This window comes from Apis dorsata, unplaced genomic scaffold (genome assembly GCF_000469605.1).
Source record: "Apis dorsata unplaced genomic scaffold, Apis dorsata 1.3 scaffold_52, whole genome shotgun sequence".
Lineage (NCBI taxonomy): Eukaryota > Metazoa > Arthropoda > Insecta > Hymenoptera > Apidae > Apis > Apis dorsata.
Genome location: NW_006263353.1, coordinates 1139342 through 1165521, shown reverse-complemented (window position 1 = coordinate 1165521; position 26180 = coordinate 1139342). Strand labels below are relative to the sequence as shown.

At 20.4% G+C, this 26180-nt stretch overlaps 5 protein-coding genes across 13 annotated transcripts in view; 2 read left to right on the top strand and 3 right to left on the bottom strand.

The window, feature by feature from the left end:
• LOC102673183 overlaps nucleotides 1-9339 on the bottom strand; it is a 10146-nt gene extending 807 nt beyond the window's left edge. The window contains 10 exon segments of the mRNA XM_031514959.1: nucleotides 71-588; nucleotides 705-1122; nucleotides 1256-1394; nucleotides 1937-2057; nucleotides 2667-2931; nucleotides 3005-3375; nucleotides 3449-3765; nucleotides 3942-4200; nucleotides 4283-4413; nucleotides 8790-9339. Of these exon segments, the coding sequence (XP_031370819.1) occupies nucleotides 71-588; nucleotides 705-1122; nucleotides 1256-1394; nucleotides 1937-2057; nucleotides 2667-2931; nucleotides 3005-3375; nucleotides 3449-3765; nucleotides 3942-4193 (2401 nt within the window). The 5' untranslated portion in view covers nucleotides 4194-4200; nucleotides 4283-4413; nucleotides 8790-9339.
• On the top strand, nucleotides 4454-7715 carry LOC102678610 (ATP-dependent DNA helicase Q5-like). Of its 2 annotated transcripts, XM_031514950.1 has the most exons (10): nucleotides 4454-4746; nucleotides 5032-5156; nucleotides 5244-5408; nucleotides 5467-5643; nucleotides 5716-5895; nucleotides 5960-6065; nucleotides 6135-6243; nucleotides 6318-6545; nucleotides 6623-6772; nucleotides 6846-7715. In XM_031514950.1, exons 1-10 carry the CDS (start codon nucleotides 4644-4646, stop codon nucleotides 7690-7692), a joined length of 2190 nt encoding a protein of 729 aa, XP_031370810.1. In that variant the 5' UTR covers nucleotides 4454-4643; the 3' UTR covers nucleotides 7693-7715. The 2 variants fall into 2 exon arrangements, with proteins under 2 accessions (XP_031370810.1, XP_031370811.1); XM_031514951.1 differs by lacking the exon at nucleotides 6318-6545.
• Nucleotides 9340-14410: 5071 nt separating the features above from the next.
• On the bottom strand, nucleotides 14411-23496 carry LOC102672966 (CD9 antigen-like). 2 transcript variants are annotated; one of them, XM_006609121.2, is made up of 4 exons: nucleotides 18860-19032; nucleotides 16696-17007; nucleotides 15932-16204; nucleotides 14411-15520 (listed from the first exon to the last, which is right to left on the bottom strand). In XM_006609121.2, exons 2-4 carry the CDS (start codon nucleotides 16969-16971, stop codon nucleotides 15368-15370), a joined length of 702 nt encoding a protein of 233 aa, XP_006609184.1. In that variant the 5' UTR covers nucleotides 16972-17007; nucleotides 18860-19032; the 3' UTR covers nucleotides 14411-15367. The 2 variants fall into 2 exon arrangements, with proteins under 2 accessions (XP_006609184.1, XP_006609183.1); XM_006609120.2 differs by lacking the exon at nucleotides 18860-19032 and adding an exon at nucleotides 23001-23496 and having other exon boundaries at nucleotides 14449-15520.
• LOC102672826 (39S ribosomal protein L21, mitochondrial) lies at nucleotides 23393-25186 on the bottom strand. The gene is made up of 4 exons (XM_006609119.2): nucleotides 25026-25186; nucleotides 24535-24663; nucleotides 24064-24384; nucleotides 23393-23966 (listed from the first exon to the last, which is right to left on the bottom strand). Exons 1-4 carry the CDS (start codon nucleotides 25123-25125, stop codon nucleotides 23866-23868), a joined length of 651 nt encoding a protein of 216 aa, XP_006609182.1. The 5' UTR covers nucleotides 25126-25186; the 3' UTR covers nucleotides 23393-23865.
• A 302-nt stretch (nucleotides 25187-25488) lies between these two features.
• Nucleotides 25489-26180, top strand: part of LOC102672132 (cholinephosphotransferase 1) — a 12593-nt gene continuing 11901 nt past the window's right edge. For all 7 annotated transcript variants that reach the window (XM_006609118.1, XM_006609117.2, XM_006609115.1 and 4 more), the window contains exon 1: nucleotides 25489-25907. In XM_006609118.1, the coding sequence (XP_006609181.1) occupies nucleotides 25671-25907 (237 nt within the window). In that variant the 5' untranslated portion in view covers nucleotides 25489-25670. The remainder of the gene's footprint in view (nucleotides 25908-26180) is intronic.

The window sequence follows — 26180 nt, the reverse complement described above, 5'->3', positions numbered from 1 at the left end:
TTTTTTTTTTCTTTGGCAAGTAAATATCGTAATATATATATATATAAATATAATGTAATTTATTATATACCTATTAAACTAACACTACAAGATAAAGATGCTATGCCAAAATATAATCTTCTAGTTTGATTTGTAAATTTTAATACTTTATAAGTGATTAGATTCGATAAAAAAGTACTAAATCCAGCCAAGATAGATAAAAATATTGAAAGATTAAAATTATTTACAATGTCATATGATAAAATTGGCAATAAAAGCCAAAAGAAAAGAATAGATGTTTTCATTCCAATCCAGCCGATTATTGCAGCCCAAAATCGAAAATTCTTAAGAACTCGAAATTGTTGTTTCCATTTGTTGTCCAAATGAACTACTGGATTTACAAATAAATCTATGTCTTCATCTAAATCTTCATAGGCATAAATATTATTTCCTTCATTTAAAAATCCTCCTGCATTTATTTTTTCATCAGCTTGACTATATTGGAAATTTTCTATGTTATCTTGACTATCCTCATATTGTGAATTCTCAGGAAGATTTGAAGAGATTCTTACAGGAAGTTCAGTATCATCTTCAGTTGATAAAAGAAGACTGTAAGTTAATATCAGATTAAATTTTTATTTTAAATATTAAAAATAAGTTTCTCTTTCTCTTTCCCTTTCTCTTTATTTCTTATTGATTACTATTTAAGATTTTTAATAAAAAACCTGTAAGGAGAAGTTTGTTGAACAGGAGGCAACCGAAAAGTCAATATTCCAAATACAGTAGGCAATAATATTGTGGTTATCAGTTGTAAACCAGTTTTCAATTTAGCTTCATGCAACAGCAAATTTGTTATACTTGGAATAAATAAAAGACCGAATGAAGCACCAATGTTTCTCAACGTCAATGCTAAATGGAGTTTCCTTCTGAAGTATTTCCTTAAAACATAGTCACTTAATAGAATAATGAAACTGGCACCTATACCCATCACTGCACCTGCACTGGTGCTGGCCAAATAAGCACCAACCCCGCCCGTTGCAAGATACCCGGATGCTATAATTCCAATTACCAAGAGAATTATTCCTATTATTCCTATTAAACGTGGCATAGACGCCATACTCACAATCATCCGTGTCCAAGGATCTAAAAAATAAATTCAATGAATTAGTTTTATAGACTAGAAATTATATAATACATAAAATAGTAATTTTATATATTAATTTTAAATCGTAATTATATGTAAAATATTTTATATTTAATTTATTTATCTGTTTACCAGCTATGTTCCAAAATGCAGTAAATAGTATAGGTGTTAAAATAATTTTTTCACTCCATATATCAAAATCGACAGATTCAGTTTCACGTATATATGCTAATACTATCCCATACATTGCTAGTATGCTTGGAACAGTCATCTGTAAAAATAATGACAAAATTTTTTATTAACAAACTTAACTTTAAAAACTTTTTGAAAATTAATACATAGATTTAATATTTATAATATCATTTATTAAAATGTAAAAAAAATTTAACATTGAAAATTTTATATTTATCAAATTTTTAAAGAAAATAATATATTTTATAAATTATATATTTTTGTAATACAATGAAATAATAGAAATTCATTTTGATTCTATGAAAAATATCTATTGTGATACTGTCACAAAATTATATTATAAAAAACAATAGATAAATTATTTAATTTCGTTGTTATTTTATTTTAGATTGTTGTTTAGATTAAAAGAATAATTATTTAGATTAAAAAAATTTTTACGATTATTTTATGTAAGATATTATATTTTTATATCACAGGAATAATTAAATATTCTATCTATATAATACGTAATAATTATTAAATTAAAAAAGATTAAGAAAATTATTTATCATTAATTATTTATCAAATTAATAATCATTTTAATAATTATTATTTAATCATTTTCATATTTGATTTAAATACCTGAACTAAAAAAACTCCAAAAAGAATAATCCATGCATAACCACCATCTGGAACTGTAGGTCCTAATTCTGGAAATGATGTGACGACTTCATCGAGACGAAGACGTTTAACTGATGACATTCTTTATTATATAAAAATTATATAGTTAGATTCACTGATGCATTTAGATTTATAAGAGAATTTTCGATGCATACTGCGGAATTACTATATTAAAGCTATAACATTATCTAATCTTAAGGATGTCAATGATCTGATAGCTAACGATAAGATGTAATAAAGCTAAAAATATTATGTATTTATTTTTTTATAAATTTTTTATAAATTTTTTTAAGGCAATAAATAAATAGGGAAATCTGATAAATGAATACACATATAATGTAAATATAATAACATTTATTTGCTATTAAACATATTGGAGGCAATAACAATATCAAAATTACTATTTCAACAAGTCCAACAATTAATGTTCTAACAAATAAATTGAAGAATCATATTCTCAATAATATATCTATTTTTTTATTTAGATTCTAAATTAATTGTTATATATATCTTATAAATATTAATGCCTCATTATATTATGAATTTTAAACTATTTATAATACAAAACAAATTAAATGTTCATGTATTATACAATAAAAAAAGAATTTTTCTTTAATTTAAAAATATACTAAAATAAAATGTTTGACTCTTTTAAAAAAGATATTAATTTAATTAAATCTTTTCTAATCACTAATTTAAGAATTTTTTTTTTATTTATACATCTTCACGTGTATCACCGGTTGCTATCGATGTATATCGCACCTTCTTGTTTACCGAATCTAATATGGGTTCGATTTTCTTTTGTAATTTTGTGCGTTGTACATAAATTAAAGCGCACACCAGTCCTATTAACACTATTGAAAGTAAAAACAATAAAATAGTTGCACCATGTACTGTTGATGAGAATAATTTTGGTGTGCAGTTTTTTATTTCATATAACTCATGAGATATATTATCTATAAAGAAAATGATTATATTTTATTTCATATTATATTTGATTATATACTAATTTTTATGTATAATTCATACCTTCATAACATCTTAAATTGTCCTTGTTACGAACGAATACTTTCGTTTTATTCAACCATTTGATAAATGGGTTCAGTTTACAAGAACATTCAAATGGATTTGCAGTAAAATCCACTGCTATGTTTTGATTATGTTTAACAAGTGTATCCATGGTATGCAGATCACGTTCAACAATTTTTGTAAACTTATTTCGTTGAAGATCTAAGAAATGTAATTTATGGAGACAAGATATATTAAAATGTAAAGCAGTCAGAGTATTATCTCCTAAATAGAGATCCAAAAGATTTGGAAGGTCACAGAATACATTACTGTCTCGAAATTCTGATATTTCATTTTGTTCTAAATGGAGTTTTATCAATTGTGTTAAATTACTATAATAATAATAAATTTTCATTAATAATATTATAAATTTATTGAATCAATTGAAATTAATTAATCTGATACCTATTTACAAAAATATCGTGTAATGTCGCTGCAAGATCTCTTGGTGGTCCATTCTCGAAAGCATCAGTTAAATGGAGTTCCAAAAGAGACACAAAATTAGAGAATACTCTAGGATGCCTTCTTTCAGGATCTAATGAAAGATTATTGAAATCTAAAATAAGTCGCTCAACGCGTTGAACATGATGATATGTTTTTCCTCGAATTTCCCTTATTTTATTATTTGACATATCGATAACTCTTAGATTAGGTAAACTATCCAAAGTACCAAATACATTCCATGGAAGTTCTTCGATATAATTTCCGGTAAAAATGAGTACCTAAAAATATATATATTACCTAAATATAAAATATTTAATAATATTTAATATTATAAAAATATATAATATTTGATATATAATTAATATATGATATTATAATTATAAAAATATGATTCAAATATTATAAAAAAAATATGAATATAATATAAAATATGAATTTAATATAATAATTTTACTTGTGTTTTATTCGGCAAATGTGATAGCGGTGCCGTAGTATTAAATCCAGAATTAGTGCAATTAACAACATATTGATAATGATTTTCATAACATGTTTTCATACAATAGCAACGATTTTTAAAAAATGGCCCGCAATCTGATTTGGCATTTTGTAACATCTCCAATGTGTGCCAATTAGGATCATTGCATTCATTGGATAATTGTGCAGTAGATGCACATATTAAAAAAAATATTGCATAAAATCTCTTCATTATGCATCTAAAATATGTATATAAAATATAAATTAACTATAATATCGTAAATATTGGTAATAATTTTATTTGATTTTTGTATTACTTACATATAAATTCATTTGCCAAAATGAAATAAAAATATAATTGTATATTTTTTTATTTTTTATTTTTTATACAAAAATTTTTTTTCAAATGCTGAATTGAAATCCATTGCTTGAAATTTTAATTTTTTTTATATCTTTAACAATAAAAATTTAATTTTTAAATATTATTATGATATTATATTGTAAATTATAATTTTTAATTGGTTGAATCATATTGGCGGTAATAAATTTTAAATTTTATTCCATGTGATCATTAAGGTTAGTTTCTTGCGATTAAGTGTATAAGGAAGTTTTAAATTACGTATTATATTAAGGTATTATTTAAATAAAAATAAATTTATACAATTATAGTTATATAGTAAATATGAATATTGATAAAAATATTGTGAGCATCTTAAAATCTGTTTTTGGTTATGAAAATTTTAAAAACAATGTTCAGAAGAAAGCTATAATTGCTATTTGTAAAGGTTAGTATTCTCTTTGAATTAAAATTTTTTATAAACTACTATATTGTTATTTATATAAATTTTTGATAAAAATAAGAAATATTTTACTACATATATATATATATAATGCTTTTAATGTAAAATAAAATAAAAATATATTTTATAAAAAATATATATTGTAAAAATAAACAATGAGAATTTTCCCGCCAATTATATTATAAAATTTTCTTATAAAATTGTATAATAAAATGGTCAATATTGTAAAATTTAATAAAAAGAGAATAAAATTAGAATAAAATATTATAGGTTTTAAAAATATATTTATATCAATGCCTCCTGGATTCGGTAGATCTCTTTGTTTTCAATTACCAGTTCTTTTATATAAGAACAAAGTTGGAATTATCTTCTCTCCAAAATTATCTTTTATTAAGGTAAAAATTCTAATATATCAGAAAAGTTAATGAAATAAAGCATTTAAATCTTATCAATATTTATTAAATACTCATATATATTTTTAGAAAGAAATAGAATTTTTAAAAAGCAAACAAATTAATGCTGCTTTTTTAAGTAAAAAGTCAAAAACAAATGAAAGAGATAATATTTTGAATGATTTAACATCAAAATGTCCAACAATATCATTATTGTATGCAACTCCTGAAATGGGGACAATGACATATTTTATGGTAAATAGTACTTTAAATCTTTTAAAATAATTTTTAATTAATTTAAAAACATTGACAGCAACTTATACTTTCATTGAAAGAGCGTACAATATTATCTTATATTGTATTCAATGAAGTACATTGTATAAGTGAATGGGGATATGAATATATACCTTGTTATGCAAAAATTATTAAAATTCATGAAATATATAAACATATTCCAAAAATTCTAGTAACTACAACTGTTACTTATAAGGTAATAAAAGTAATTCAAATTATTGTCATTAAATATATATATTTGATTCTTCTGAATAAAATATTTCAACAGGTAATTGAAGATATTTGCAAACTATTACCATTAGAAAGTCCAAAAATTTTTAGAATGCCTGTACAACAAATCAATATACTTTATGATGTCTGGTTTTTAGATATAATTTCTCATCCATTTGATCATCTTAGAAAATTTTTTGTACAAACCTTTGGTTTCTTAGATTTATCTTCTCAGGAGGTAAATTTATTTGTCTCATCATGAGATTATAAAATACATAATTATGAAGATTATTTGTATTTAGATACATAAAAAATTTGGCGTTATTTACTGTAGAGATATAATCACTGCAGAATTGTTAAAAAAGGAATTAAATACTTTAGGCATATCTTCACTTACCTATCATCATAGTAAGTAAAGTATAAAATTAAATTAAATTACATCCTTATATTTAAAAGTTAATTTATAATGTATTTTAGAATTAAATAATAGTACAAAATATAATATTGAAAATAATTGGATATCTGGAAAAGTTCATGTTATCATTACAACATATGATTATGGATTTATTCACAAAAAATCAATTAGGTTTGCATATATCACAATAAATTCATCATTAATTTTCTATTTTAAATGATTTATAAAATTATTTATTTAATTAGATGTATAGTTTATTGGACAGTGCCTGAAAATATTAGCAAATATTATAAAGAAACTGCACAAATATGTTCAAATAATAGTCGTGTATATTGTAGAATATATTTTAGCATGAAAGAATATCTTGCTGTAAAATTTGTTATTGAAAATCATAGACTAATGAACAATATGAATCATATCAAGAAACGATTACTCGAATATGAAAAATTCGTATCCTATTGTCTTTCAGTGAAGTAAGAAACTTAAATTAGATATTCTTTCGAATTCTTTTTTATAATTTTTCGAAAATAAATATTAAAATCTTGCTTAGATGCCGACATGAAATTATTAGTGAATATTTTGGATACAAAATACCGTCTTGTAAAATGAATTGCGATGTTTGTATAAATGAAGAAATGGTAACGATTAGAACATTTAAATTTATTATGTATTCAGAAAAAATGAAAGGAATCACATACGGGTAAGTATTATTAGTACGCAAGTTTGAAATAATTATTTGAAAATAATTTTGAATTTTATGTTTCAATTCTTAGTCGTGATATTAATGAATTCGTAAAGAAAAAAGAAATAAAAGAAGAAGAAAAACTAAATATTATAGAAAAAACAGAAGACAATTTGAAAATAGAAATATCAGAAAATTCTAGTAATAATATTATTGTACATAAAAATAATGATATATTATGTAGTGAACAATATAAAGATAAGTTAATGAAGGACAAACAAAAACCATTGTTTATTGAAAATATATTAATTAAAGAACAATTAGAAAAAAATTATATTAAAATTAATACAAAAAATACATTAAAATGCGCGAAAGATAATTCTAATATGATAGAGACAAGCAAACTCGCGATAATAAATTCTTTATTAAATAAATACAATTCAGATAGAAAAGAGATATCTTTAAAACCTTATTATTACCAAGAAAATATTTTTAAATTTTCTAAATTAAAAGAAATAATTAATATCAAAACTTATAATAATCAATATGAACAAAAAAATGAAAATAAAAGGACAGAAGTTTTAAAAAATAAAAATGAAATAAAGATATATGAAAGAAAGGACCATATTTCAAAGCAAAAATCTTGCGAAATTATTATTGAAAAGAAACAATCAAATAAAAGATCAAGAGATATTATGCATGGATGTCTTGAGGACTACAATCCAAAAAGAAAAAAATTGAAACTTGAAAATAAATCAATCACTAAAACAACAATAAATAGAGATGGAGAAAATGTTTTTGATTCATGCATTGAACGCATCAAGAATGACGTAAATATAAACGCGACGTGTGATCATGCAACAGTAGAATATTTAATGAATAAATTTCAGTTGAATAGAAATTCAATAACGCTAATACCAATAAAGAAATTAAATTAGAGTAAATTAATGTCTTCTCAAAATAAAATAATTTAATAGTAAATAATATTATATGTAAATCTTTTCTATTATTAAATTTTTTTTAAACAAATTTAAAATTGTATATCAAATAAAATGCAATAAGATATATTATTAAATTACATACTTATAAAATATATAATTATATAAAATTATATAATTATATAAAATATATAAAAATATATAAAAAATAGTAATTATAGTATTTATAAATATATTAATAATTGCGAAAAGTAACACTTTACAATATGATTATTATGATTATCACATGATTATTATTATATAAAATATCTTTAAAATTATATAAAATTTTTACAGTAAATAAAAATATTCTTTAAATGAGTATATATTTGATAATTTTTTTTAATTTTATCTTATTTTGTGATTAAAATATTATTATTTTATTTCAAGACATTAATAGATGTAGCGCATCAATGATAGAACTGAAGTAGGTCGTCGAGTCATACTCTTTGTAAAACGTCAACCCACGCAACAGGTGATATTGAGTAAAAAATATTTTCATATAAAAAATTCATTTTTAAAATTATCTATTTTTGTTTTTTTTATAGAATATTTTTAAGATGTTTAATTTTTAAATTATTCGCAATAATAAAAAATTAAATTATATTTATTTATATTATCATATAAAGTATAGTTATTTTTAGTTATATAAAATAATATAAAATAATTCGTATATAATTTAAAAATTCAATAAAATATTCATTAATATCGTTAAATATAAACTAAGTTTTTATTTTTACCAATTTTGATTAAATTATTTCATTTTTAATTTAAATCTTTTTTTAGTAATCATTTTTTTTTAAATTTCTTTCTATCTTTCTTTTTTTTTTCTTTTATGAAATTATTAAATTATTGAATAATAAGGCTTTCATATTTTTTATTTTCATAAAAAAAATATAATTTTTATAATAAATAAAATGAATAATTGACGAAAAGCTATAATATGTTTGTTATTAATAAAAAAAGAAAAAAGGAATGATCAATTTTATTATTTCGTTATAAATTATCGATATCATTTAGAGATTAAAAATAATTATTTAACCTTTCTTAGTACTCACCGTTCAAACCAAGAAATGGTGATGGAAGAGAAGGAGGAGGAAGGACAAAATCGTGATTCATCCAAGTTACCGGTGTATTCGTATAAGAATCACTAAAAGAATTTTTTTGCTTTCATCTTTTATCAGAATTTCTAAATTTCAATTTCACTTTAATATTTTCGATAAACTTTTAATTTGAATTAACATTTAGAAATTTTTTAATAAAATAATGCATGACACTTTAAACTTTACTTGAATTTCACTGACTCAAGTAGTGAAACTTTGCTAGCCAGCAATGTGGACGACCAACCTGTTGAAGATACGCGACAATGAAACAATTCACTGGATGCTCGAAATATTATGGCAGACTGGAAAGAATACTCCTCTCTGCACGACGGATAGTATTACACTTGGAGGTGCCCCAGACGTAGCAGCCGCACCTGTGCTCCCTCCTTCCAACCCTTCCTACACTTTTTCTCGCTTTCTCCTTATTGCTTCGTATTCTTTCTTTTTCCACAAATGTTGAGCTCTCATGCTTTTCTCTAACTTGTTTCTTATCTTTCATTTTTTTCTTTCATTTTCTTTCGTTGGTTTTTTTTTTATCTGAATGTATCTTTCTTTTTAGAACTTTCATTTTTGGCAATCATGAGATTGATTCAAATTATATATTCGATATTTTTGATACTTTCGATATATGAAAGTACATATTGTTGTCGAAAATTATGAAATTAAATGGAAATATGAATAGATATAAAAATCTTAATTTTGATGAAATTCGTATATATTTATAAATAATAAATTATATCATATAATTTTTAAGATAAAAGATACATTAAGATGTTCTTAAAAATTCATTTTTTTATTTATTAAAAAATAATAATAAAATTTAGATTTTTTTAAAATTCTTGTTAAAAAATGAATAGAATATTAAAATTTTTTCATTTTTTCAAATTTTTTAGAATTAGAAAATTAATATAAATTTGTATTATAGTTATATTAAATTATATAAGAATAATTTAATAATTAAACAATTCATTTTATCTTTTGAGCACTTTCTTTTACCTTATGTGCGTGTAACAATATTTCAGTTTTCAGGCAATTAAAATTCAATGAGATAAATTTTAATAATCAAAAACTGATATTAAAATGCTTTACTTTTTTATTTTATTATATTAATTGTAATTTAAATATTTATTATAATTTAAATATTAATTATAATATTATTTATTTAAATATTAATTATAATTTAATTTAAATATATTGTCGACGTTATTCTATGAATAATTTAATTATTAATCATCATCATTGATAATATATAATAAGATCAAGATAAGTAAATTTAATTATGCACTTCAAGTAGGAAATGAATAATATTTTATAATTTTACAATTTATTATATTTATATTATTTTATAATTTTACATTACAAACTTCTTTGACACAAACAAAATAGAATGAAATATAAGTATAGTCAAAATTTTTTATTTACATAAACAATATTATCAAGTAAGATCTACTTGCATCAACTTAAAAATATATTAATTGATTGAAAAGAAAACACATTATATAATAATAATTAATAATAATGTAATAATATAAAATCAATAATCGATAAAAATATAAAATATGAAATATGAAAATATAAAAAAATAAAATAGCTATTATGAAATGTTAATTATTACAGAAGTAGTCAATTTCAAACCTGACTTGATCTTTAGTTATATATATATGTATGTGTTTTTTTCTCCGATCTCCTACTAAGGATAAAGTAGATTTCTGTAGAAGATATTTATTAAGAATTTAATTTTTTGTTTTTAAATTTCACATTTTTTAAATTTAATATATAAATAACAATAAATCATTACCTATTTGATAATTTTAATCTCATAAATATATTAACATATATGTAAAATATGTATGACATACTAAAATAGATACATAAAATATATATATTTGCATATAAAAATTTGATATTAAAATTTTTATATAAGCTACATAAAAAAAATAATAAAGTTAATTAAAATTGAGATTATTGCTTTTCTTGAGTGCATAAATTTTATAAAAAAAATATAAACAAAAAGAAAAAAGATAATAAGAGATAAAATTTCAGAAATCTGTGTCATTTTTAAATGTCGTAAATGAAATTAATATAAACAAGGAAAGCAAATAATATCAGAAAGATAAAAAAAATAAGAATTGATCTTTAGTGTCATTTTAAGTATTAAAGACATTTCTTTAAAGATAGAATGAAATAAAAAAATTGAAAACAAAAGTGTATCTTAAGATTTTTTAAAGAAATATTTTCGGCATTTAAGAGATGGCGTTAATAGTCAATTTTTATTTTATCTTTTTCTTTCTACTCTTTGCCACCCATAATTAGCGCATGATCATGAACAAATATATATTAATTAAATATTTTTTCATCGATTTTGTTTCAAAATTACAATGTATTTTAATCTTTATAATATAATATAAAAAAATATAAATTTTCAATTCTACATTATGTATTATATATTATATGTTATATCTATAGAATATCTAATATAGAAGAAAATTTAATATATTTACAGAACAATTTATAAATACATAATATATCTTGATGATATAAATGATGTGAAGCATTAAAAAATAAACAAAAACTTGATCCAGCAAGATATAAAAATTCATATAAAATATTATTAAAAAATAAAAGAAATTTATAATTTATATAATATAAAATAAAAAAATAATTCGGAATAATTCTATTAAGTATACATTGAATATCTTTTTTAACATTTATTTGCGTACATACATACATAAATTTGCAAATAAACGCATAATTGGAAATCGTGTATATGTTAAAATGTGTCATGTTTAATTCTGTTTTATAACTTAAAATATGGTGAAATTAATTTCATTGTTTAATATTCAAAAATATACAAAAGAAATTTGATTTTTTTTAGATAGTGAAAAATTAATTAATTCGTAATACATCTTATCATTTTATCGCTGATCATTTATTATTTAGAATTAAATAATTAAATAATATATATAATATTATTATATAATATGAATTATATAATATAAGATATTTATCTTTTTTTTTTCAAGAAAACATATAATAGATAATATATAAATATTTTTTTTAAAAAATAAATGATGAAATGAATGACAATGAAAATATTTCGCTCAAAAATCAATAAGAAAATATGTATATACATGTATATATAAAAGATAATTGTATATGTTTATGTAAGAGTATATGATTATCAAAATTAAGAATATTATACAAATGATAATCTTTCATGTATTTTATGAATATAATTTTTTCCTTTTTGTTTGATATTAAATGTGAAAATTTTTTAAATGCATTATAACATCAATATATTTAATAAATTCACACTTTTAAATAGGTTTATATAGTTTCCAAATATATTATTTTTTTCTTTTTTTGTATGTAAAATTTTTTATGTAAAATCTATTACTCATATATTTTCTTTTTATTTTTATAAAAAAAATCATGCAAATAAAAAATCAATGAAATTTGTATGATTAACACACATATACAAAAGTGATATATATATAATAGCAATCACAATCATTAATTCTTATTTTTGTTAATTCATCCTAGAACAAAATATAATTAAAATTCTAAATTTCAAAATTACGATAATAAATAATGGATGATATAATATAAAATATTTTTAGATTTAAAATCATGAGATTAAAGTTATATAATTATTATATATTGTTTCCAAAAATATTATAATTATAAATAAATAACAATTCTTACTAATTCGAAAAAAATAATATAATAAAGAAAAAAATTAATGATTTACAAAGATACATAAGATATAGATTATATAAAAGATAATTGTATATGTGCGTGGAATTATAAAACTATTTTGTAATTTATAATAATAGAAATTCCATCTTTTAATTTGCTCATTGAGCAATCATCTTTTCTTTTGTATTTAATATAAGCGCTTTCATATCCTTAATTCTTGCATAACATCGGATAATGTGTGTGTGTGTCTGTATGTGCGCGCGCGCGTGTGTATATAGATGATTATTTATCAATTTAATCAAAATTTCTTAAATATTACAATCACAAAGAAATTTAAAATCATTAAAAAAATTAAATTATAAATAACCTTATATTAGTTTAAAAATTTCTGGTTAATAATTCTTTATATATAAAAAAGAAAAAAAAATAGCAAAAAATAATGTAAAAGTAAAATCAATAATCAATTATAATATATATAATATATAATAATAATCAATTAATACATTGTTTATTAATATTTTATTCCAATAAATTTATATTTTCATTTTTTTAAAATGAATAATTATATTTCATTTTATTAAATATCATTTTCTATATTTCCAATTTATTAATCTGTTGATTCATTATAAATGTAATAAACAATGTGTTAATTAAAAAAAAAAAAATTTGATAAATTTAATAAATTAAAAATTCAATTTTTATAGACTAGATACTATGATCTGTACGTTTTGATTTGTTCAATATACAACAAAAAAAAATTTAAATACTTTCACAATCTTATTTTGTACCATCATACTCATTGCCAGAATAAATATGCATTTTTTTTATTTTAATCTATTAATTCATTTGAAGATGAATATTAGTGAAATAGTTAAATATCTATTTTATTTGTATATTATTATACATTATTTACACTAAAATATTCATCATCAAATATAAATCACTATTATTAAGACACAACTATTCCAAAAGCAGTTCTTATTCATTATATCGAAATACATTTTTAAAACATTTAAATTCTTGTATTGTTAATTTTTTTTAAGGTACTATTTTTAACATATTTTTAACATATATGTATACAATTAGTTTATCGCATATGTATCAATAATAGCGATTTTAATACATCGAAATTTTGCATTTATAATTTCTACAATACATTTATATTTCTGATCGATTCACTGTTAATTTCATCAATTTATTTATTAATTTCATTCATTAAAATTTCTTATTAAAAAAATATTGTATTCAAAAAACATCAAACACTGATAAAATAGATCACATGAATTTTCATAATAACAAGCTAATTTTTATAAAATTAGTTGCTTCTGTTTAACTATGTCCTCTTTTCTTTCTCTCTTTTAAAAGATTATCACTTTCTTTTTATTTAATTGTTATTATTATTTATTTACTTTTTATTAAAGATAACATGGATAAACTATAATGCTACAAAAGATAAAATCGCTTAGTAAGTAAGTGTTCTTACAATAATATAATCTCATTTGAATATTAATATTAATCATCAGATTGATTTTTTTCAGAGCAATTTTTATGTTATAGTATATATTTATATGTATTATAATTACATATTAGCAATAAATAAATAATTTTTTATAAACTTGGCCAAACAACATTGTTTTTCATACTATTTGTGAAAATATTAAATTTTCAATTTTTTGCAAATTATGCATTAAATGAAACAATATTTAAAAATAATCAAATATTATATTCTTATATATTTTTTTATATATATTTCTTAAATCTTTTTTAATAAAATATTTGTTTTTTTTATTATTATTTCAATAGTGATAAGTGATAAAAAATTATTTAAATTGGTCAGATTTCTTTTCATGAAAATAAATTAAAGAGGATTTAAAAAATGTTTCCAAAAATATATATTAAATAATGAAAAAAAAAGTTATTGTAAAGCTATTTTATGCTATATTGGAAATAGTTTATAATTATATAAGAAGAATAAAGTTATATTACGACAATTTAGAGAATAAAGAGAGAGAATTTATAACTGTACAAAGGAATTCTTTTTTTTTTTTTTTTGCATATATTGCAACAAAGAATTATCGACATGTTTATGGTTTACGCAAAATCCAATCATATCTCTTTCTCTCTTTCTCTCTCTCTTTATCTCTCTCTCTTTCGTTCTTTGTTTTATTAATACATTAACATCAGTTTGGTCTACTACTTTGGCCTAATAAAAATATAAATCATAGGTACTTTATAAAATATTAAATGCTCATTTAACTCATTTTATGGAAAAAAATTTACAGACGAAAAGAGCATTTGGCAATAAGAAAACAGATATTAAATTATATACATTAATTGTATACATCTTTGATATTGAACTGGTTCTTTTCTTTTTTAAATTCATTATGAAAGTAAATTTGTGCTTTATGAAGAGTACAAATATATAGGGTGAATCTTTGCAACTAGCGAATATAATAATGAAATGGTTACTAACTTATAATATCACCCTGTATATATGTTCAATTAAAAGTCACGAATATAAATATATAGATAAAAAATCTGTATCATTTTCGTCCCTGAGCAGGATAGTAATAATACAACATCTAAAAATCTTGTGAATTATATATAAATATGCAATACTGAAATCGTAATATTAGAATATTGTCAATGAGATTCGATTTAGATATTAAAACAAAATTCTTATTTGTTTGAAATCTTAATTCTTTCCTCATTCCAGTTGGATTCTATGAACAGATATAAGAAACCTATTCAAATTGGCACAGAGATCAAATATATCAATTAGAAAATTGTAACACAATAATATGTGATAAAAAATTATATCTAACTTATTATATTCAAGCTTTATATCTATCGGAAGAATCAATTGCGCAGCACAAAACTAAAGAAAATATCAGACCTAGTAATTCTAGAATAGCTATAGCAGATGTGACTCCTATCACAATATTCTTCTGGCTGTTTAATGCGTCCATCAATTTATCTATGCAGCCCTGAAATAAAAAGAATTTGTGAGATTTGATTAGGGTCATGCTTTCATGATGATTGATAGGCATATTCAATGAATCATAATAATTTATTTTATAGAATTAAAAATATATTATATGCAATATATGATAAAAATAGTTGTTAAAAAATAATAATTTGTTATAATTGAATTAATTATTTAATAGTTAATTGTGAATGAACAATAAATATATTAAAAATATTTTCTAAGATGAAAATTAAATTTTTTAAATGATATTACATTAATTGTTTTATATATATTGTATATATAAATCTATATTAACATATATAACATTTTAAAAAATATTCAAAGTTTGAAGTAACCAATTTTTTGAAACTAATTTCAAATCAATGTGAATTTCAAATCATTCGATATAAAATATAAAAAAAGATATTACCTCGTTATAAATTGCCGAACTAACCACACTAGCCACTTTAATATTTTGGCCTGCTTTGCAATCAATGCTATTTTTTTCTTTGCAACAAGACTCGGGTACTTTGTACATATTGTTCGCGTCTCCAGAAACGGTAAAACTGACAGGAAATGAAGAGTCACTGGTCGCATATTTACTGCCTGTCCAATCCGCTGGACCTGTAGCTCCGCAACATCCTAAATCTGATTGAAAAGCATCCACAGTCTCTGTGTGAGCACTATCCTCGCCATATTTGTTCTAAAATGTAAAATAATCATTTAATTATCTATTTATAACTATATAATTTTAAAATCTTGATATTAGATAACAATAAACTATAGATTAAATTAAAAAACTTAAATTTATGAAACTTTATAATATATATGAAATTCTTAATCTTTTAATAATTAGGATACTGATGACTCGTAATATATTTAATTTTAATATTATTATAATAATAATAGAATAAAATAAGAGATAATAATAATAGAATAAAAAAAATGAACAAGAAACAAAAAAAAGAAACATGTTTGAACCCATCAATGAGTGTCTAATTCAAGATAATGAATGGAATAATTATAGATATTCACCCCGCAATTCTAGACGAATGGATTAATTATAGATGTTTAGCATGAACATAGAACAACGAATTTAGACTAATTACAAATTTTTTTTAAGAAATAGTGATTTAGTTTATGATAAAATTATATACATTTACTTTATGATAAAATCAAATAATTGGTTGATACCTTAACAGTGTTTATTACAGAAGACTTGACCAATTCTTCTAGACGATTGCTATTGGTATACAACCATGCTCCAGCCGCGATTTGTGCAACGATTACCACTAGCAGACAGCTAAAGAAAGCGACTAGCATGCATTGAGATCCACGGAAAGCACCGCAACAACCGAGAAAGGCGACTATCAACATCAGAATTCCAGCTGAGAGTAGGATATAAAGACCAGCATTGAGATTATGCTGTTCCTCAGCCAGAGACAATAGAAACATTTGTCCTGTTAACATCCATACTGCAAGACCTACTGCTGCTAGACCTACGGCCTGAAAATTAATTTATTTTATTAATAATTGAAAAATATTATTCTATTTAATTCTTTTCTATATAAGAAAATAAATTGGAAGTTGAAATAATTTCGAAATTAAAAATTGAATAATTTTAAAAAGAATATAATTTGATAAAATTCATTTTTTTTGTAAGTGGATAAAATACATATACAAATCAAATTTATTTTTTTTTTAATATTTTTATTAAATCAATCGATTGAATCATTTTTTACAAAAAATATTTCTTAATTATATTTAAAAAAAAATATTTATTTAATTATTTATTTATAAAAAATAATTTTTTTTTATATAATTTAATAATTTATTTTTACTCAAATTTCATAAAATATAATATAATGAAAATAATAACAAACTGTCATTAATTAAACAATATTTTTTACCAATGATTTATTTATTTAATTTCTGAAAAAAGAAATCAACAATTGGAAGACAAAACAAAAAACAATTGAAACAATTAAAATTTTAAATTAAAAATTCTACAAAATTCATAAAAAAAGCAATAAATAAAAAACTCGAAATAATTCTTTTCATTGTTTAAAATTATCAATTTATTATAGAAAAATTAGTAAAAATCTAGATTAGTAGAAATTAGATATATAGAATAGAATAGTAAGTAGTTTTATCTTTCCAAGAAAAATATTATAGATAACGAATTTTTTTTTTAACGATAGTATTTCAGAATTCACTAAGATCCTTTTTGTGATAAATGGAGTATCGTTATCTGGCTCAGAAGGAAATTACAGGAAATTACAATACATATTTTAAAGAATAGTAAATAGAAATTTTAAATAATTCTTTTTTAAATAATTATTGCATTTTTCTGAATTATATTTAAAAATTAAAATATAAAAACTATTGGAGAATAAATAAAAATAAAATTTTTATTTATTATAGAAAATCTTTTTATATTATAGAAAATCTTAATCTTAATCCTATTATTAATAATTTTAATAGAATAAAAGAAAGAATTATCTTAAAAAAATCTTAAAATATAGAAAATAAAATTTTCTTTTAGTTTTATATTACATTTTTTTCACAAATTAATTCTATATAATATATTTATTAATATTTATATGAATCCTAATTATGAATTAAAACCTAATTATGAATCATATTTTTGAAGAAATAATACTAATAATATTAATAATATGCAAACGATTTATTATATAGACGAAACGTGTGCTACTTCACTTATAAAAATGACCTTCTTGGTTCTATAGAAACAGAGAAAGCAGAGAAAGAGTATGTATTCTAGTTTAAGTGCTGTTCACAATGTGCTATATAGATAAATAATGAAATATTTTTGCAAAATAAAGAAACCAGAATAGGACGCGTTCTTTTCAATGAATCCACCAGATGTGTGCGCTTCCATATTAAAACGTGTAATTTTTTTTATTTCCCTTTTTTGCAAAAAGAACCATGTAACATTTATCCTGAATTCAAAATATTCTAATTATACTTTTACATATTTACAGATTTCAAAATAAAAAAATTTTTGTTATTTTACTCTTGTTCATTGTTGTTCAATAATATTTAATTATATTAATAATAATTATTTTGTAAAACATGTAAAAATTTCTTATAGTGCTTTGAAATATTATTAAATACTAAGCAAATAATTACATCATTCATATAAAAAAAAATTACATAAATGTAAAAGATATATTATTTAATTTATTAGATATATTTCCTACATAATAAACTGCATAACATATGTTTATTAGCATAACGAAACTAGGTTATATTATGTCATACACAGAGTTTTCAGACTTGGTTTTTTTATAAAAAATAGAAATTAGGATTAGGAATAGACTATAAATCATATTACACTTAGATATAATGTATATGAAAAAGAATAGACATCAAGATTGAAGGTTCAGTAAGTTAAAGCAGCTAAACACTCGTGATTTCCAGTCAATGTGTAATCATGCTGAAGGCGTACCGTTTAAACAGAGGACTTCCTGTATTCTCGATGTGTCTCGAGTTGTGAATGTTGATATAAGAAACAGATGCAAGAACTGGAAAAAGGATTGCTTTAGATAAATCGATTTTTTGCCGATATTATTAGAAACCACGAAATCAAATCCGATGGGTCATATTCAACGTATATATATTGAAAAAAAGGCTCTAAATCAATTTTCAAAATGCAATTAAGTTGTTGCAATCGAATATTTAATATTACATCATGTACATTCATAAATATTATAGGTAAAACTTTTACTTAAACAAAGAAAAATATTTTTAAATATATTACTAAGTATAATAAAGTGAAAATGTAATTTATCAAAACGAAATGTATTAAAAATATTTATGTTCAATGTCTAATTTTTTTTAAAATTACTTTTTTATGAAACGAATACATTTCTTTTTATTTATTTCATTTATGAATTTTATTATTCGGTGCTATATACTGTATTTTTTTTTTAAATATTAACTTTATTAATGAAAAATTAAATCTATTAAAAATATTTTTGTAAATTTTTTGCAATTTTCATATTTTAAAACATATGCCAATCATTTCAAAATATATTTGTTTATATATGATTAAAATGATTATAATAATAAATATGAAAAGATGACAGTTATTTATAATTTGCAATATTTTATAAAAAAAAAAGAACAATAATATAGTAAATATTAGAAGAATAAAAATATATAGTAAATATTATATTATAAATTCATATTCGGATCGATGAATTAAACATAACTAAAATTATTTAAAATGATTTGATATTTTTTTTTCAAACGAATTTACATTATATATTTAAAAATAATTATATTTGATTATCATAACATAATTGAATAATATATATATTTAAAAAAATATTTATATAAAATTTATAAAATTAATAAAATTAATAATTTATATAATAATAAAATTTTAAAAAATATAAAATATATATAATAAATTTTTATATTGCACAAATAATTATTTAATTCTGTTAACATCTACATTCCTATTTAATTCGTATTTTAATATTTTATATTCTTTTCTTTTTGATATATTTAATAATATCGAATTAAAAGATAAAATTATATAGCAAATTATATAACAAATTAATCAATTTGCAAAAGATACATATTATCGATAAAATAATATCTAAACTTATATAGAAAACTAGATAGAAAATTAACGAGTCTATAGAAAATTAAATTTGTTAACACTTGTATAAACATTTCTCATTATACTATACAGATTTAGTATCACGAAATTATCTAAATACACACGTTAAATTGATGTCAAACTTCCTTTCGGCTCTATGATTTCATTTCTTAATGACAAAAATAAATAATCGAATTTTTATCATCGATTTTTTTATATAAAACATCTATTAATTTTTTTTGCAAATATTTAATATAAAAAATCAATTGAAAATAATAGTAAATTAATTAAATATTATTTTTTAAATTTATTAAACTGAATTTTCAAAAATTCAGAGTTGAAACATATGTAAAAATAAATAATATAGTTACAAATATCATATCTTTTTTTCAAAAGTATTTGGCACCTTTATTCGATGCCAACTATGCCAAGTTCAACATTGTTGGTTGAATGAGATATAATGTTTTAAATAACCGTCATGATTTAAATAATATTTATATATATTTCTTTAAAAATGCATATATTATTTTTGTGAAATAATTTTTCTGTCATGTTTGATTTTCAATCGATTTCAAGATGCGAAATGCAACTCATCATGAATAAAAAAGAGTGTGTGTATTAATATAATGTATAATCACAAGGGATGGGAATAAACTGGGCTATAGTGTAGGATGCAAACTCGTAGGAAGAACATATTCGTTCTCTGACTGGAAATCTATATTTAAACGCACTTATTTTTCGTTGAACATTTTCAAACTAGATGCGATGTTTGTCTCGATGCTGACATAAGCACTATTGTTAATATCTGACAAATGTTTGATATATGATAGTTTAGCTGGTTTCGATCGATATTCATGACAATATTGCAATTTAATAACTTAAACAAATCTGAATTATTTTTTCTCATTCCTAATTTTCATAACACATTTTTAAAATGTGTTAAAATTTTAATGTGAATAGAATGTTATAAATTAAACATGATTCATATGCGTTAGCAGATTTTCTTCTTTGATAAGATCAAATTTTCAATATTTATGACAATTGAAATGATATCAATAAGTAAATATTTTTATTGACTTTATATAATCATTTTACAATTTAATTGACTTTTCGTTAAATAAAACCAAAATCGATTTTGATTATGAATCAATGAAATTTAGAACAAAAAATAATCAATGTGATATACAGATGAAATCAATTTAGCTGTTTTCTTAAATTAGCTCATATTCTACGCAGAAAAACTGCAGCATTTATTAAAGAAATTTTGATAGTTTAAAAATTTATTACTTTAATTACAAAAAAACATTTTACAGCTATTGATTATCATTCGAAATGTTATAGATTTAATGAAAAAATAATCATTAATTATTAAAATTTATTATTATTGAGATTTTCTAATATGCTAATTAATTTTCGATTAATATATTGTATAAAAAAAAAGAAAGTGACTATAAAACATTATAAACTTTAAACAATTTATTTTTCTAGAATATGAATTCTAAAAATTATATTTTTGTGAGGAAAAGAATCTTAAAAAGAATCCTATGCATTTAGTTGTCCTATTTAGTTGATACAATATTGTGAGAATTATATTATTATTAGATTAGTAAAATAGCAAAATAACAAACTAAGAAAAAATTTTTAAAATTTATTATTCTATTATCCCATTTTAAAATAAAAAAATTTATTGCAATTTATATTTTAAATTTTTTATCGATATTTAAATATTATATGCAAAAGATATCTCATCTTATTTTTATGAATATATAAAAAAATTTATAAATTTATAAAATTATTTATTATATAAAAAAACATCCGATTCTTTGTATATAATAAATATGTAAAAGATCTTATCTCAAGACATCTTATATATAAAAACAATATAAAAATATATAAAAAAAATTTTGTCTTGTTGTTGTTTGTATTGTTAAAAGTAAATTTACAATAAAATTGTTATATTATATAAAATAAAAAAAATATTATGTAATTTGTTTAAATTGATAATTTTAATAATTTTTCTTTATAAAGAAAATTGCGTAAATGAATTGCCTTATTATAATAACATAATTTTTAGATAATATTATTTTAATTCAATCGATTATGGTACAAACTCAGTCATTTTGCTCTTATTATCTTTGAAATAAGTTCGCGATTTGAAATAAATTGCAGGTCACCGGGTTAAGAGCTATAAAGGGTAAATTGAATAGAATCATTGGCATAGAAATTTTTTAGTTCTTTATCTTTTTTTCTTGCATTTTTATTTTCATTTTTGCAAAATGAAATTTTTATTTTGTTTTATATTAAATATTATAATTAAATATTACTAATTAAATGAAAAATTATTTAAATTATCCATAATTTTTTATAATATTTATATATAATATTTAATGTATTATTATATTATTTATATATTATCATATTAAATTTTAAGTTTTATTCAAATTTTTCTCTTTTTATTAAAAAAAAAATTATAAAAATAAACATATAAAAATTTTTTAATGAATCAAGTAATAGTCACATTATTATATTGTATATTTATTTAACGATCAATGTTTATAAATTATATTATTTTGAATTAGTCTTTATTATTAAACGATATGTAATAATTTTGATCAAATCATTATAAATATAACATTAATAAATATTATATATATTAGTATTGTAATTGTAATATTTATTTATTGATCTTATTTTTTTATTAAGCTAATTAAATTTTAAAAATCAAATTAAATATAAAAATTTCATATATTGAATGATTTTGTGAATTTATTAATATATAGCATAAAGAAAAAATATATCAATTAATCATAAATAATTGTTTTGCTATAGTTATTAAAATTTCTGAAATATAATTGTTAACACTTACCCAAAATATAAGATTTATGCAGACTAATGAGTATTTAACAAATCCATAACATTCTGAAAGCACCATCTTCTTCAATTATATATAATACACAACACTCTTAGGTTATTTTGATAGCTTAATAGAAAACACAAATTCTTAGCTCGATGGAAATCGTTTACATTCGTTGGACGCTAATACACGGATAAGGGAGAGTTTCTTTTTATATTATTATGAATTACTTAATACCGTTCTCGCATATTATGAAGAGAAAAACATTGATTCATTCTATGCAGCAATTTATAAGCAAATTATCATGAGATTGAGATATGAATATAAACTATCATTAGTTTTTATCGCGAATTGCAAGTGTAAAGAATAGACTGGTATTCTCGTTTAAACCTCCTTGAAACTGCAGCTTATGACGTCATTCGAATATTCTATCTCTCTTATTTGTGTTTTGTATTATTATTTCTTTCTTTTATTCACAAACGACCCTTTCTATTCGACTCATTTTAACATACTGTTTTTCCCTAACGCTCATTCGCTCACTTATAATCCCCACTTTTCTCTTAATAATACTACGCATGCGCGAAACATCATGAAATTATACATTCAAACACTTTTTATATCTTTCTGATGCTTTATTTCTTCTTGGGATTTTATTCTTTTTTATTTTAAAATTTTATTGTTTTAATACAATGTATTTAATAGCATTTTGTTTAATATGTTTTTTATATATATCATATTATCTATACTCTTTTTACTTCCATTATATTTTATATTAATTTAAATATACAATAATAAATTTTTATTACTAATGATTAAAAAATATATTTGGATGTGACATTTTACATTATATTATGAGATATATTATATTATTTATTAATTAATATATTCTATCTAAACCTTCAACTTCTTTCTTTTTATCAATATCTCCATTTATATTTATAGAAGTTATTCTTAGCATTGTTCTATGTATTCTATAAACTGTAAAATAGATAAATATATTAGATGAAATAATTGTAAAATATTTTTGTTATATTATAAAATAATATATAATATATAATATATAATATAATCTTACAATTTAATCTTTTATATTGTTTCCTTTTTTTCATTTTGAAATTTGTTATTGTATGAGATAAAGTTTTTTGTATTACAATTGCATCGACTGATATCAATTCTCTGTTTAGAATAGGTCTTCCAATAAGAGTAAAATCTTTACTGCCAACTAATAATACTTTTTCCAATTTTATTTCATCTCCTGGTTGAGGTGGCCAATTACCTTCAATGACTATAATATCACTTTCTGTGACTTTAAATTGTTTTCCTAGTACATGTATGATTGCAAATAAGCGACCAGTCGATTTAGTAGCTACTTGTTTGTTAATTTCATTAATTACATCTAAAAATAGAAAGAAAATATTAAAATTACATGGATAATATAAGAATAAATAATAAATAATATAATAATAATAATAATATAATAATAATAAGAATAAATAATAATTAATGAAAAATATTATTATAATATATATTTATTGCATATAATTACCAATTGCTATTTTTTCTTTTTTTTCATCATATTCAGGTATTTCTTCTTGATAATTTGATGATGAATTAAACCAAGGTAACTTATATCGAGTACGATATCCATCTATTCTTATTTCCCATAATTTTGATACTATAATAAATAATTTTTTATTTATCTATTTTATATTTATTTATTTTTATTTATTTTTAAAAATATTTAATTTTTATATTATATTAATATAATAATTTAATTAATAATTAATTATTAATAATTATAATAATAATAAATAAGTTTTACAGTAATAAAATAAATTAAAAGTAATCATACTTTACGATAAAAACAAATAATTAAAAAAAAAAATAGTTAAAGAATTATTTATGATATAATTTATTTAAAAATAATTAACTATTAACAATTTTTTTTAAATTTTATGAAATAAAAGTGAGGTTATAACTTAAAATTTGATGTAAATAAATAAATAAATCTTATTTTTATGTAAAATATTAATAAACCTGGATAGTATTTTTTATACATTAAAGTCGGAAGAATTTTTTTGATACAAGTATTTGTACCAAAATTAAATAATCTTGTAAAAGTAGTGAGTGTCGCCATGATTTATTACTATTTACATATTTGTTTTGTTTGATACTTAAGAACGTGAAAAATTTAGAAGATCGATGTTTATAATTATAGATATATTTTATGACACGAGGAAATAATATATTAAAAAAAAATAAAAATGATTTTTTTTAATAAGAAAATATAAAGGAATTGCAAAGGTTCGCGCGAAATTTTTAAATAATGAGTTTCAATATATTCATATTCGAAAATAAAATATATTAAAAAATTATTGTTATTTAATATTATATAAATATTTTTATTTATGATTTTTTTCTAATAATATTATTTTTTAATGTAATATATATTATTAATGTAATAATCAATATATGATCTAAAAACAATTTATATATACGGAAGAATCGTAGTATTTTGTAGACTTCACTTGTAGTTCCGGTTCAAATCAGTATGTAAAGAGATGTCGTATATGTTCGCGAATAGTTACTTGTTATGTTTAGCCATTGTATTGTGTAGAATCAATGATTGTTGAATTATTATAATCATTCTTAGTATTTTTAGTAATTCGGCTACGTCGAATTATGCAGTTTTATAAGGAAAAACTTCTATCGCCTGGGCAATTGAAACGTCTTAGTGAACACAAATATAGCTGTACAACAAGCAGTCTTTTGGATGGATTTCTTCAACCCTGGTGGGACTGGCTTGTTAGCAAAGTACCACTTTGGCTTGCACCCAATTTAATCACTATCGTAGGTCTAATCGTCAACATTGCAACTACTTTGGTTCTTGTGTATTATAGCCCTGATGCTAAAACTGAGGTATCGTTTACATAACCTATTATTCTATTGAATCTTTTTTCGTGTGAAAATATAAGAAGTTTTTGTAAACTTAAAAAGTCAATATATATTTATTCACTATTATTTATTCATTAAAAGTAAGAAAAAGAATAGAGTAGATAAATAAAAAATAAATATATATAATTACCGTAATAAAATATAATATTATTAATTAAAAGCAAATTTTATATAATATAAAATTTTATATAATATATATATATATATTTGAATTATATATATTATTGCAATTCTATT